The 16037-nt window shown below is 31.3% G+C and overlaps 1 protein-coding gene across 3 annotated transcripts in view; it reads right to left on the reverse strand.

Moving 5' to 3' along the window:
• The window catches only part of LOC148629814 (uncharacterized), a 75975-nt gene that overhangs the window by 35603 nt on the left and 24335 nt on the right, over nucleotides 1-16037 (reverse strand). For 2 of the 3 annotated variants that reach the window (XM_088557601.1, XM_088557590.1), the window contains exons 5-12: nucleotides 14845-14994; nucleotides 12843-12927; nucleotides 10269-10314; nucleotides 7707-7787; nucleotides 6715-6939; nucleotides 4880-4952; nucleotides 3305-3589; nucleotides 2744-2904 (exon numbers count right to left, since the gene is read on the reverse strand). In XM_088557601.1, coding sequence (XP_088413727.1) covers nucleotides 2744-2904; nucleotides 3305-3589; nucleotides 4880-4952; nucleotides 6715-6939; nucleotides 7707-7787; nucleotides 10269-10314; nucleotides 12843-12927; nucleotides 14845-14994 — 1106 coding nt within the window. Of the gene's footprint in view, nucleotides 1-2743; nucleotides 2905-3304; nucleotides 3590-4879; nucleotides 4953-6714; nucleotides 6940-7706; nucleotides 7788-10268; nucleotides 10315-10403; nucleotides 10428-12842; nucleotides 12928-14844; nucleotides 14995-16037 lie in introns of those variants that run through there. The other variant, XM_088557611.1, reaches the window with a different exon arrangement.

Below are 16037 nucleotides of genomic sequence, written 5' to 3' on the forward strand. Positions count from 1 at the left end.
ACAGATTAAAACTTGGGATGGACAAACAACATGATCATCACTATATACCACTTTTCAAGCAGGGGTAAGAGAATAGAATACTGTAAATTCAGAATTTTCGGCAAAAATTAATTTGATTTTGTGGTTTAGTCAAAAATGGGATTTGAATTTTTGTGAGCTTTTTTTATAGAAATATCCTGCTTCAGTTATGTTGAATGTTCCAAGATGAAATTTTAATTAAGAGAAATTTTTTTGCAATGATAAAATCATCACAATAACTTATTGTTTTCAATCCAAAAATTTGCATTGTAAGTCTCTATGAGACAGAAAAAAAAGATACATATATAAGGATCTTTTGGGCATGTTTTAGATTAAAATTGTTGTTCAACATAAGGCAATTTTATACAATCACATCTCCATGACTAGAAATCAAATGAAAAGCACCAAATATAATGGCATTTAATCAAATGTTAAAATAAAAGCAAATAAAGTACTAAAACCTATCAAATGTGTTTATAGTGTATACATGATGATATCTTGAATGGCCTTGTTTTGGCCAAACTTTGTGATAACTGTTCCTAAAGTATACAACAGCATACCTCTGACTCTAAGCAACTGACCACAGCACTGTATGTCTATGATGTCAGTCTCTATATACTCACATTGAATAATCATGAGATTACCTGCTATGGAGATGGACAACACTATCTGCCAAGTTTTATATGGAAAGAAACTTTTAAATTTTGTTTGATGAAAGGTAACAGATTAGCTGAAGACTCTTGGAAAACAAATTAGGCCCCACAATGTCTGTATCCATCTTAACATTCTCTTCTTTCATTCTTTTCACATTTTCCCCTTTTCTACAATTCATTACACGTACAATGATGGAAAGGAGAGATAGCAGATTTTTTTAAACATTATGCTTTATAGCTATGTATTCCACTTATTTTATCCAAATATTTTATTGGCAGTATTTCTGAAACATTTAAGAACTTCTTCTTATAACTACTAAACAACTATGGAGTTTTAGCTTCAACAAATTATCTGCTGTAAAATATCTAAAAATTGAAACAACGTCTAATTACAAAAGCCTTACCATTCCCTTTATTTCACTAAAAATTCAAATGACTAAATCTCACTTTCTGTTCTGACTCTGATCTGATTAAATTTATCATCATTCATAAAAGTAGCTTTCTTTCCCTTTATCTACCTGTCCTGAAGAAGTTTGTTCTTCAAAGACAATAAAACATCAAACATCATCTTTTTAACAAAAGTTTGGAAAAAAAAACAATGATGTCTTGAAATCTTAGCTCAAAACAACAATGCATAAGCTATTTTGGTATGTAGACCAAAATTACACCAAGAAGACCAATCACTCAAAGAAAATTATAATTGAAAATGTTAAAAAAAATAACACATAGAGCATTAAAAACTCTTGAGACACCTCCTTGACATTTAGATTTTGGAATCAGGAAGAATTTTTAAAAAAACTGAAAGTCATCATACAAACATATAAATACTTAATCGACCTATAAATACCATGTATTTCATAATTTTCAAATATAATTTTCTCTATGAAATTCTTAATTAGATATTAGAAATAAGACAAAGACAAAAGTTGAACCCTACCTGAATTTTACCTGATCACACCTGTTGTAAAATATTTAGTGATTTAAATATTGACGAATTTTATTCAATTTTCACATGCATTTAAAACAACAATAAAGGCCAATAAATCTATTCTTTGAATGAAACTATATACCTAGGTTTCACAGTGATATAATCCACAGATTTCTCTGGGTCGTTGTTTGTTTTAGTAGATTACAGATTTTCAATAATCGATAGAGTGCCAAAGTGTTAGGTCTTAGAATGTCTGGCCAACTTCCAAAGTCAACTTTTTACAAACTTTTTACAACTTTCTGGCCTTTGAATAAAGGCAGAGTTATTCCCTTTTGTAAGATTTATGTCAGGGCGAGTAAGATTTGGATTCTAAAATATTGCATTTTTATGGTAGTATTTGTTAAACAAACAAAGTGGGTTTGTAAGATTTGAATACAGTCAAAAATTTCTTTATTTGGCAACTTTGCAAACGTATGATTTTTATTTGTGATTTATACATGCACTGTAAAAAAGATATGTCACTATGGTCTTTTAAAAGAGATTTTCATGTTGGAAAAGATAGCATTCACAACACATTTGTGTTTTTGTCCATTGAGATTGTCAAATTAAAATACTGTTGGTACAAAGTATAACTATTTAAACCATTTGCCATTAGTGCACCAATTACAAGATTCTTTTTAAAAATAAGCTGCAAAATGCAATATAGAAAATTGTTATTGCAATGTTATTTACCTGTAAAAACACAACTGAGCAGTCACTTGATACTAAATATTTTTGTTCAATGTAACATTACCCACTCTTCTATACTCTTTTCTATGACAATTATTTCAACTACATGTAATTATTGGGAGGCAGAATAAACCTATGTTACAAACATTTTATTACTTCTAAAAGAGAGAAATATCAAAGAAGCCATTAATTAATAGAGAAGAAAGGGAAATCAGGGAATGTGTCAACAATCTTAAAAACATTTAGGCAGACTGAATATGGGTACAATTCCTCTGAAAACCTGCCAACAAACATTTAGGCAGACTGAATATGGGTATAATCCCTCTGAAAACCTGCCAACAAACATTTAGGCAGACTGGGTACAATCCCTCTGAAAAATATATGTTGAAAGACCTGTAGTTTTTGTGAAACTTACAAACATGAGCCTTCCTCCAACTTCCCCATTTAATTTTTGCATTTCTCTTTTCAGGTCAACCAATTTTTTGTGAAGTCGTAAAAACTGTGGATTGTCACTGGATAAAACTTCTTCATCTTTCCAACCAGCTCCTAACCACTGGTTATACTCCTCTGGTTTAACTACAATAGTCAATAAGTTTCTATTCAAAGGGAGATAACCAAAACAAGACTGACATAAAGATATATACATTCCATCTGTACATTTGCACAATAAAGTATCAATTTTAGATCTAGCCTTCAATTCAGCCACAGTTTTCGAAATAAATTGTTCTTAAAAAGTTAAAGATATCTACTTCAACTGCAGTTTACCATTACAAAACTGAAAAGGATGAAAAAGCGGATGTCCTCCTTTTGAAACTTCATTCATGCATACTGTGCAAGTATATCACAAACATTTTATGTTGGATCCTAAACTTTTAAAGTAATTTTTCTCTCCTTACTTGAAAGTTGCTTAAAATAATGTAACAATATTATTTTTTTTACTTCTAAAATTGTGTATACTGAGAAGGATCACTCTTACCATCAACTTTCATAAATACTGCATCTTCCTCCTGGTCCATGACAGGTTTCCTACTGCTCCAACTTTCTATAAACTTTTCACTAAATTCATATAAATTCTCTAAAATAATGTCATTTTCTAACAAATGTTTACTATTATTATTATCCACTATATGGTTACTAAGAAAAACATCAGAACCAGTCAGAGACTTCCAACTTAATGCTTCTTTGTCAAAAGGACTGATTTTAAATGGACAGTGGACTTCTGGTTCCTCTCCTTCTGATAAATTACTTTTCTTCCTTTCCTCTGAAAAAAAATGATTTAATAGTAACCTGAAATCAAATAAATGAAAAACATATCTGGAAATATAAATCTATGACTATATTTACCCTATGATAGAAATAGGGTTTCTACTGTGTAGTCAATAACCAAAACAATATACTTTAGTGACTATAATTACATAATACAAGGCAAGGTAATGTAGATAGCAAACATAAAGAGGATTCAACTGTTTATTCCAGTGCCAAAACTGAGAAGAACAAATTTTCATGGGGTAACTAATATTGTGGCATTCAAATTGGGAAATAAAATCCCCATCAAAAGGCAAAATTTCCATAGAGAATGATATCCAGGATTTACAATTATACAAACAAAACAATTTCGACACAAACATTGGTACCCACAAATATTTTTGTTTTGCACATTCATACATGTACCGCTTTAAAATTCCATTTTCCAAAATACGTGTGTCCAAAATAATTATGCATTCAGAAAATAAGTAATAAGTACATCCTATGAGCAGTTTTCAGGAGTAATACTTTTACAAGTCCAATAAAAATTAAACAACTAGTTTCAAGACAATGATTCCATGTTGAAAGTAGATTACCAGTAATGAAGTCTATTTAAAAAGTTTTGACTTTCATTTAACTTTCATTGAAAGGTTTGAAAACAGTTTTATCGTAAATGACATAACATGCCAAAAAGTCAATCTGTATATAATACTGTTACACGATAAGCGGATTCATATTACCTTTCATTATGAGTTATTTCCCTTTAAAGCTAAATATCTTAAAATTTACTTTGTGAGCTTATTAATTAATCAGCTCATTAGATGGTGGCTCTATAAAGTGTAATCAAGATTTAAGAACTATCCAAAACTGGGAATGACAAAGCAACAAACAAAAAATAGAAACTGACAGTAAGCACTGAGTGTACTGAATGAATATTCTAATAAAATACTAGGAGAACAGATCCATCACTTAGACTAGAGCATACTATTCTGTTCTCTGAAAACTATTTGATCATTCTATAAGGGGTATATACAGTGAATCCTATCTGTCCAACCTTTTGCATATACTGGAAATGTGTCTTAAATAGGAATCTTCTTAAATCCATTCATATAACTTTCAATGAACTTTGAACCTTCACTGTATATTGATGACTACTGATTCTACTTTCACTTTCACTTTGTACAGTCCAAATGTACCAACTGTGTAAGTTACTGATCAAACAAAACTTGTTCTCAAAAAAGAACTTGAGAGCTTCTATTTCAAAGTGGTAATATTTCTACAACATGCCTTTTCTGTATTTACATACCCTTTCTTTGTTCATACAGCTGATGGAATGGGTCTGGATCTTTTGTAGCTTTTGTATGTTTTGTTCCTAATCTCTGCAAAAAAAATCATATTAGCATATGTCTAAATCTAAGTGTTTTCAAGATGTTAAAGTAGAAACTAATGATGGAGTTACATTCATTCACTGACCTCTTTGAATACTTATTTTTAATATCAAAAACAAATCCTAATCCCTGAAAAAGTACTAGTCTTAAAGATATGGAAAAACAAATCCCTAACCCCTGAAAAGAACTAGTCTCAAAGATATGAATAACAAATCCCTAACCCTTGAAAAGAACTAGTCTTAAAGATATGGAAAAACAAATCCCTAACCCCTGAAAAGAACTAGTCTAAAAGATATGGAAAAACAAATCCCTAACCCCTGAAAAGGACTAGTATTAAAGATATGGAAAGATTGTTTTGGTTGTACTTTCAAGTTCCGAAGGCAATAACTCCCCTCTGATACTGGTATTTTGACTCTCAGAAGTAATCTGAGAGGAAGGTCTACTTTACTTCAGCTTTCTTACCCTTTAAAGACTATTTTTACTCACTTCATATTTTATGTTTTGTTTATTTTTCAGTCATAAAGCCTCTTCTATCTAATGTCCAAATTCTTTGATACCATAAATTTCTTTTTTACTACATCTTAAATCTAAATGTTCTTGTTATGAATAAAATTAGAATTATTCTGTAATGACCTCGCAACAAGAAATATGCATTCTAATTGACAAAATACAGTACTGTGAAAGTATTTTAATTCATGGATGCCAATTTTTGTGGATTTGGGAAGAAACACAAATTCGTGGATTCTTGAGTTCATGGTTGTGAGATTTTTCGGTATACACTTCCACTGAAATCTCTTTTTCGTTTCGAACTAAATTTACTGGTTTGGCCTTTCCACGAAAACCACAAAAATTGGTACCAAGCTAACAATAATACTTTCACATTAACCGTGTACATGTCTTGTAATTTTCACCTGTCAAAATTTTTTTTATCAAAGCTGTCCTTTTATGATAACAACTAGATTAGGACCATTATGGGTAACAAATATTAACAAAATATTTCACAAGGTAATACCACAGAAGTTTTTCAAAATATGAGTTGGGCACAGCCTACAACCAAGCATTGCACTTATACCTTTTTCCGAACACTTGCTAAGTCACTGAAAAAAGGGATGATGGCTGAAAGGGGCGAGATAGGATAGGTAAAATGGTTGTCCATTTAAAAAAAATTATCAAGCATATCAGATCACGATACTGTAAATCATTTTTTTTTAATTTTTCTATGTTTATGAACTGCATATTATAAATCAATTTAAAGACTTCTTTCACTTTCAAATTCACTTCCCTGACCCATTTCTGCAGACCAAATTGTGATACCTTTTTCCACTGGCTGGAGGGATATTGTTAGCTTTGCATGTGAGGCAAGACTCAGTGTCTTAAAAACCTAAATTATATCACAATTTTTGTTGTTACATTGGATTTCATTAGACAGGAGATAACTGCTTTTCACTTGAAGATGAGATAACATCAATCTTGATTTGATGGTTACAAATAACTATTGTGTCTTCAGTATACTCAAATTATGACTTTCAAAACAATGGATGTTGCCTCCAAATCTAAAAATGCACTACAGTTATCTCTTAATTTAACCAGTTCTTCCATAGAAGTATGCACAAATCATTTGTCCAAAAACATTTTTCAATATTATTTTAATTTCCAGTGTAAGATCTAAGTATTTCAGAAAGTACTCCATACAACAAGCAAGCATCAGTCAGGTCTTACAAGTCTAAACCACAGGTAATTAGACTTGGCATACCTCTTTAAGTAAATCTGAATCTTTCTTGATCTGTCTAATCTCATCCTGTAGTTTCTGTTCTCCGAGTATCACCTTCACAGTTTCTTGTCTTATCTTCTCATGCTCCTTTTTTAACCGTGAGACGATTTCCTCAAGTTTTTCTAAATCCTCTGTATTCTTTGTATTTAAGTTTAGGATTTCATCAGCAGTCAGAGGACAGTTCCCACTGTTCTGTAGCAGTGTGCACTAGAAATAAAAATATCCAATGAAGAAGATGGTATCATTTAGTAAGTTTAAGTATTTTTGTGGGTTACACAGTTGTTTGGTTGTACAAAACATACAAAATAAGTCCCACTGTTCTCATTGTCATTACTTAACCAGAACATGTACTAAATAAACTAATCTATAACTTCAACAAATGAAAGTCATGGATTATGGTGAAATTTTACACCACTGAAGTCAAACCACCTTCAAGTAAAAAGGTAGAGTAAAATTGATCAGCACATACAACTGCTAACAAAATTCCATCAAATAATGTTTTTCAATTATTAATCAAGTACCATAAAATACAAAGTACATATCTAAAATCAATTCAATCAAAATATTGCTCTTTGTTATGCTTTATTGTGTTGGCCAAATTATTGTAACAGCCTGGCATGGCCTACAGAATGGACTAAGTTTCTACTATAGGCATACCTATATAAAGCTTCTGTCAAAGTATAGAGTGGCTGTGATAAGAAGTTGCAAAGAAAACTGAATGAAAAAAAAATAGTGGACAAATGGACACCATTATCACTATATACCTTCCAAAAACTAGAGGTATAAAAAGGTTAATGTGAAGTGTTATAAGATGAAATAAAAAAAAGCTCAGATGAATGAATACCAGTACTAGTTATCAAAGAAACTTGAATTGTAAACTTAATTATAATTTGCATATTAATATAACATTAGAAGGTAACAGTCCTTGTGCTGATGAAGATCTATTAACAATACCCCTATCAGTAAGAACTTACCAACTCTGTTTCAGTGTTACACTTTTCCTTCAGCAAATCTAATCTCTTTTGTTCCTGCAGTGTTTGGTTCTTTCTCTTTTCCTACAAATATAAAATTGACCTCGTTATTCCTTCATTGCTAAATACCAGCTGAACTCTACAAGAAAAAAATCAAGTTACTAATGCACTTGTTTCAGCAAAGATTACTTCTATAATCAACCATCTAAACGTACATCGTACATTGCTAAAGTGTCTATAATCCTTGAAATTAACTAATCAATATGTTTAATGTTCAAAGTGTTTAATTTTAATTTTATTTCAATTTTACCCCCCTTTAATCAATAGTCATGTCAGGCAAATATGAAAAATATTCATTTCAGATAACTATATAATAAAAGGTTGAACAAAATTATTTCTAAAGTTCTCACATTTTTCTTTACATAAAAAAATGCAAATTAAAAATAACAGTTACAAAGTACACAATAGTTAGAAAAAGTATCATTTTGAAACATATGTATTCTTCTTAATGACAAAAAAAATGTAAATCAAATTTACCCTCATGAAAATACAACAATGGTTAAAGCAAATATCCTCTTGTCACAAAATGAACCCTCCAAAGTGACAAATATTCATGCTTGTTTGCATACTCAGGGATTTAATAACCAAAAACAAACAAATTAAAATTTGTTACTGGTTGGCAGGTGGTAGAACTTTATTATATTTGACTGTCATGCAAATTAGTAATTACAAATTCATATGAATGACTTAAATACTGGGCTATTTGGTGCTTCCATACAGAATACTAAACATGGTCAATTTCATATTTCTGATAAGATTGAAATTTATGACAGAAAGTATTAAAATTGTTAAGTTGAATATGAGACAAGGTCAAAAATCAATCAGAGGTCATATAAGTCCTTTCTTTTATACCAGAATTATTTAGATCATGTTATCTTTCTAAAATTAGCAAAAACACAACTTTTATAGCAAATAATACTGAGGTCTCCTCCTTTTTTCTACTTCTTAAAAAAAATTTGAACAATATACAAATCCCCTCCTTTCTTGTTTTTCTGTCATTAAATATGTATTACTAGTACCCTAAATTTAGATCATTTATATTGCAGTCCTACACAAAAATTTCATCAAATGATCTATTGTCTAGTTTAAGGAACTCTGTTTACAAAACATGATAATTAAAACCTTTATCTTTTCTAACAGGGATCTAACAATAAGTATCTTTCTTCCTGATGTCTATCCTTCCTATACAAGTTATATCTTAATTAGAATCCTTTAAGCACTTAAAAGAGGTGCTGAAAGACAAATGAACAGACAGACAGAAAGGGTGATTCTTCTATTTTCCCCAAATTATGTTTGATATGTACTTGAAAATGCATAACTATCTCTTTTTCAAGTAATCATTAAACGACTACTGCAGCCATACTGTGCATTTCAGAACAGGAACACTGTGCCATAATCAGTTGATTAATACCTTGTTTGTACTAGACTAACACCCTTTATACCTCGATTTGTAACATACTAATGGAGACTAAAGCACATTGACAGTCAATAGTACATTTTCTTACAATTCAATGCAAACTGTTAAGACTGCAAAGCAGTTACTTAAAATTAAATGTCTTTGTTGTGCACTGGTGGTACAGTCTTTGTGGCTCAGATGCTGAGGACTGGTGGTACAGACTTTGTGGTTCAGATGCTGAGGACTTGTGGTACAGTCTTTGTGACTTAGATTCTGAGGACTGGTGGTACAGACTTTGTGGCTCTGATGCTGAGGACTTTTGGTACAGTCTTTGTGACTCAGATGCTGAGGACTGGTGGTACAGACTTTGTGGCTCAGATGTAGAGGACTTGTGGTACAGTCTTTGTGACTTAGATGCTGAAAACTGGTGGTACAGACTTTGTGGCTCTGATGCTGAGGACTTGTGGTACAGTCTTTGTGACTCAGAAGCTGAGGACTGGTGGTACAGACTTTGAGCCTTCGGTGCTGAGGACTGGTGGTACAGACTTTGAGCCTCAGATGCCGAGGACTGATGGTACAGTCTTTGAGAATCAGAGGCTGAGGACTAATGGTAGTCTTTGTGCCTTAGCCTCTGAGGACTGGTGGTACAGTCTTTGTGCCTCAGCCTCTGAGGACTGGTGGTACAGTCTTTGTATCTCACAACTGATTTGTTTAACGTGTCATAGTTTTCCTTTCCTCTTTCATCTACCCTGGTCTTGACTTTTTATGAACAACTCAGCGGGTGTTTCTAGAAAAGCAGAGGATACTTACCCTACCTGTGCACCTGGTCCATGCTCCCAGTTTTTAGTGGAGTCTGAGTTGCTCATTTGCTTTTGTTACTTTGTATGTATGATTTTAGCTACTTTATGTTCTTTGTTGTGTATGTCTGTTTTCCATGTCTGGTCTTTGTCCCTGGATTACATTCTTTTGACTACCGCTATAACCTTGGTTCCCTTGATCACTCTCTCAGATGCTAAGGGCTGGTGGTACTCATACCTGTACCAGAGGTAAGCAATTAACCAACAGATATGAATGCAACAATCAAGATTAAAAGTTAAAAAATAAATTACCTTCAATGTCATAAGCCTCTGCTTGTGCTCTTCATATTGGTTTACTCTGAAAATAAAACAAAAAACTTTGAAAGTATTGACTTTGAATAAAAATGATATGTGTAGTGAAATAACAAGCCTACTACATGTACCTACTTGTAAGCTATCCTATCCACCATAGTATCAAAATCCAGAGTTTCTTATCAGAATGAATGTAACAGAAGAGGTTTAAAAAATGAATAGAAATGGGGAAAATCAGAGGTACTCTTTGGTAGTAAAATGATTGTAACTGCTTCTAAGTTGGACACACCCAATCTATTCATCCACAAGGACAAAACTATCAAACATCTATCATTGCATGTGAAACAACAGTTTTAAACAAAACCAACATAAAACAGGCCTAAATTTGAGATTTGTGACTGCATTTAAACAAATAAGGATTCATAGATACAAATGGATATATTCACAAACTTTAAACAACATTTAAACAATGGAGATATACAGCCAAACATAAAGAAGTATGAAGATAATTTGGACCACAAATATTGCAAATATCAGATGTTGTATTGGTGTTAGATTACTATGTATACTAAGTAAATGAAAATGTACCAGATTCTCCACTGAAAGTTGCAAAATATTAACTATATTTTGCATCATTTAAATTCAGAACTTTTATCCAAATCTTTAGTATTTTAAGCTTTACAAAACCACTAGAATATAAAAATTCTATATCAATAAAAATGAAAATTTTTTAGCAAGTTAGACAAAAGTGTAAAACAGCAATTTTTAAACACAAAATCGTACTTACTTCTCAAACAAACCAGATAAAAACAGAATCACTTTATACCCACAATCCTAACACCCTAAAATCATTCCAATCGACAGTTACCCTACAACCACATAACCACAGACACCTAAACCCTGCCTAATCAGCTGTAAAATACTTAATTTTTATAAATTAAAATTTGATATTGGACTGGTTCCAGTGATTAGAGGGGGTTAACAGCATGAGTACCCAGATCTGATATCATTTAACGGTCACTGCTTGGGACAATCTCATCATAGTACGATAACCTATTCATCGATTCAGCACTAATGATAGGGCTTGTAAATCATCTACCATTATACTATTTGTAAATGCTTCTACTATTGTCAAAAACATGCATCAGTATAAATATTTGTAGCAAATTTTCAACATTTTTTAAAGACCACCTGTAGTTCTAAAATGACCTTTTTGCACCTATTTTTCCTCTCAGTTTACATTACAGCTAGCCAATAGTTCTGGGATCCTTCAAACAGTAAATGCAATATTCAAAAGGTCACAAGGGGTCAATTTTTCCCCAATAAGCATTTTTGGAAATGTTGGTGCTTCAGGACATTTTATGTTATGTTCTAATACTTACATCGAAAAATTAATATTGTAAGATTTTCAATACAAGTATATTATTTATCTCCCTTATATTCTAAACTAATATATGATTAGTTTCAAAATATGTTTTTGAAGGTGGAGACACCAGTATAAATCTGAAGGCTAGAAATATACATAGCAACTACACAGACAAAACAAAATGACACATCTCAAAACAACTCTCAAGACACATCTATTTCTCTCCTGTCAAGTTTCACTAGGATCTGTAGAGCCTGTAAAGTTTGGATGACAGGTCAATCAATAATGATTGATTTATCGACATGAGAAATATTTTACCTCTTACTTTTATTGACAGAGTAAGTCAGAGATTTGATAGTATATATTCTATTCACTTCAACATGAAAAATTATACTATAACAAACTGTGACCATCTACTGTTCCAAAGCCCGAAATGATCTCCTTCACTGGATGTGTTTACACTTTTATTAAGTAAATATTTCCTGACAATACTGTCTTACAATCATGTTATTGTTATATGCACAAAACAAGTATTATCGATAAATATTCCCTACATTTTCTGAAAAAGGACAATGCAAGAAAATATTTTTGGTTAGTTCCACATATTCTGTAAAAAAAATTTTTTTCCAAGGTAAAAGTGTTTTTCACAAGTCCCTATTGAATATTGGGCATTTTTTCAATTGGTGTGTGAAATGTCTTTTGCACAAGTGGAAAAAGTGAAAAGATGGTGAATTTCTCTCATAAATGAAAAAAGATGTGTGGAAGTCCCTTCTTCAGAAAAACAATGTAATTTATCTATCCATAAAACACCCTCTTCATTTCCCACAACTATCATTATGAAATTATGTTGCAAAACCAATGAATTGCCTATCAATGCCCTTGTAAACATAGTTTACAACAAATGGTTCTCATGTTATATGAACTCTGAAATCTTTGAACTACCTTCGTAGGATTAGGTCATGTGTCATGTTAGATCTGTACACTAATATCCACCTGCCATGGGTCATCTTTCAAAAAAAAGTTGTCATTACAAGAGGAAATTTGTATCTAATTTATATCCAAGATATAACAAAATTTGTGAAGGTTTTGGAACAAGTACACCCATAAAAAGCCAAAAATGTGCCTTTAAAAAAGGGTGAAGTATATTTAGTAGTGTTACAAAAGGCTGTTGATTTCATGGTATAACCATTGCTATAATTACTAATCACCTAGCTTTCCTGGCCTGTAGAGACAACTGTGATATCTTGTGTGTCTGGTAAGTAAAGGGATTCACTGAGCCATCTAACTCTGTTCCTAGAAAACAAAGTGAAGTACCTGATGAAACTCCAAAGACATTCACAAAATTTCTTATAAAAATGCTTCTTCCAGGAGATTTTGAGAAGAAAATAAGGTATCTTGCAAGAGGAAACTGTCAGTACTAAGAGGACATTTCAAGGAAATAAAAATACATAAATCTGTTAGTAATATACTGCTACTTCTCATACATCACATATACTTCTGAAATATCTAGATCTGAAGAAAATATAATTTTTCGAAACTAGTGAAGCCCACATGGAGCAGCAGTGTCCAAAATAAATCATGGACATTCCATTTTATCATTGTCCTTCCACAGGCTGGCCATTTATGTTGTATTGTCTTACCCAGAGTGATAGTGAGGGGTTAAATAAGGACATAAATGACCAGCACATGGTAAAACAATGATGAAATGAAGTTTCTGTGATTTATTTTGATTCAAATAGAACTAGTTTCTTCAATTTTTTTAATAGACACAGCCTATGTGTTGTACAAAATGGTGATCATGTGCTTATCACTTTTTTACCATGGCTGTGGACTAAAGAGCTATAAAACACATCATAATAGAACTGCCAATAAACCATAAATGGAGCCTTACCTTGGGTTTCCTTTTCTCAATGTCCAGAAATTTATTGAAACTCCATAAGTTTATACAATGCCAGATGTTTTATTACAAATGAAAAGGGTTTAAAACTGGACATCTGTGGGATAGCGTATTGATCAGAGATTTTGAAACTTTTGATGGGTAAATAAATCCAGAAAATCTAGGATTTACAATGTATTAAAAGTAAATACTCGACAGAAGTCATGGCAGATCAATGGCAGGGTACTGATTAAATTCTGACTTTTATCAACTAATTCTTTTATTCTTTTGTATTGGCTCCAGAAACTTTAAGTTGGACAATGAAAAATGGCTTTTTAATTATTTGGTTTTTGTTATATCAGGTTATTTGATGGTTGACCAAGTTTTGAAAAGTTTAGAAAAAAATTAAAGTAGAATGATAAATTGGTTAAGTTCATCACATTCCTCAAATCAGAAGCAGAAAAAATTGCATGATTCTACATTTATTATGAATATTTCTTTTCTATTTCCACTGTAAGTTTTTTAAAACTTCCTTTAATAAACAGAAATTTCCAGTCCATTGATAGTTTTGGAGGGGTAATGGGTCATCAATTCAGTTCAAAGGTTTGAAATACAAACATATTGCAATAACTTCTGAGTTTGCAGAATTAAAATTGCATTAAATATTTCAGTAATGATAAGGTAAATTATTAACATGTTCTCAGTAAGTTTTAAGTACCAATAAACATGAGCTAATTTCTGTCTGTATTACTTACTGCTCTACAGATATTCCTGATTTTGCTTACAGATGATATTAACTGAACTTTCTTGTTATGAGCTTATATACATAGGTTATAAAACTTTAGTTTATTGTCAGAAATTTCATTAGATTTTCTATTTATTATGGGATATTTTCCATATTTTTTTTTAAATTAAAAAAAAACAACTAATTAACAGAAATGATCATGAATTTGTGAAAAGAACTTTTGTATGACATGGTGTCACATTCTTTACAAAAAATTTGGAGTCTTTGAACTTTTTTCAAAAATCATTTTCCCGTCAATTACCTCCCCATGAAACCCGACTTCTCAGGATGAATGTTTGATGGTTTTATGTCATAATGCTTTTTTAATATTTTAAAAATATAGTTTTCACTTCATATCAAACATTAATAGCTCATTATTTTTACACAAACTCTCTATATGCAAGAAAAAATGCTTGATGTAAAAGCTAGGACCACCATCTGCAATAAGGAATACAAAAATCTAAATAACTTTTGAAAAATCAAACATAATACAATGTTTTACAATTAATTATCCTTAATATGGACAGATACAAAAAAATTGAAACAGTACCGTGTTTTATTAGCCTAATAAGATGACAAGCTAATATCCATTCCTCTAAATCTAATACTCCATCCTTGTTCACATCCGATAAGTCCCACACCTTTGCCAAGATCTCTGGTTTTACTTTGGAAGCTTGTAACAATGGTCTAACTACCAGAGCTAAAAAAATTGACTTCAAATTACAGAAAATGTAAACATTTTTTTATTTTGCAATGCACTACTGTTTTGTTATTTCCTACATGTTTTCAAAGTTCTTGAATAATGTCCACAAAAATGACTAAATTACCAGACAAGAAGTCCTAAAAATGTGTCCAGAAAAAACAACAAAACTGCTCCACATTTCCTAGTGTAAGCACTTATATCAAAGTCTCAGATATAAGAATGATGTTTAACTAAGAACGGACAAAATCAACAATGTCCCATAGCCTGTCCAAGATCAAAAACATGAGTTCAAGTTTATTATAAATACTCAACGCTTAGAACAGTTGACATATTTTCCCCAGGTTATGATTCAGAAGAGTAGTCAGTATCTCTGTACTTGAGATAATATGACTTAATCAACATAAATCCAAGCCACAGAACATTTTTATCTGTTGTAAAAGCAGAGTTCATTTTTGATTTTTTTCAAGTAAATTAAGTGAGTAATACATTTTATGTCAATAAATGGATTTTTTAATCAGCACATTTTGGACAGAAATGATAATTGTTTAATCTATTTAATCAGTATCCAAACACTAAGCAACAAATCATTATGAATCTGGACAATGGAAATGAAGGGAGCAGAAAAAATCTAATTATCACCAAAAAATAATGTTTTAAGCAAACTGTAATTTAACATTTTAACTGTGCTGAAAGAGAGATAACTCAGTTTTCTTGAAGTTAAAAATATTTTTTTTATTAATATGGTACCAACTCATAAAAAAAAGAATAAGGAGTTACCTTTTAAGACAAAAAATCTGCAAATCATGGACTTCATTAAAACAAAAATATATTACATAACAAAATTTCTTAGTTACCAATTACACTCACAAAGGGGACCAGCTAATATAAAAGACGAACACCATGACTTTTTAAAACAACAAAAAAATGTCAAGAAATTCTTGTGAAGTTTTCAGGTTAGAAAAAAGATAATTTGTTTTTCTCTCTGGGGGTATCCAACTTTAAAAGGTTGTAAAGAATTTAATTACACATGATATGAATAT

Source organism: Perna viridis, chromosome 1, assembly GCF_037379345.1.
Source record: "Perna viridis isolate PV_CMFRI_1.1 ecotype Kerala chromosome 1, ASM3737934v1, whole genome shotgun sequence".
Taxonomy (NCBI): Eukaryota; Metazoa; Mollusca; class Bivalvia; order Mytilida; family Mytilidae; genus Perna; species Perna viridis.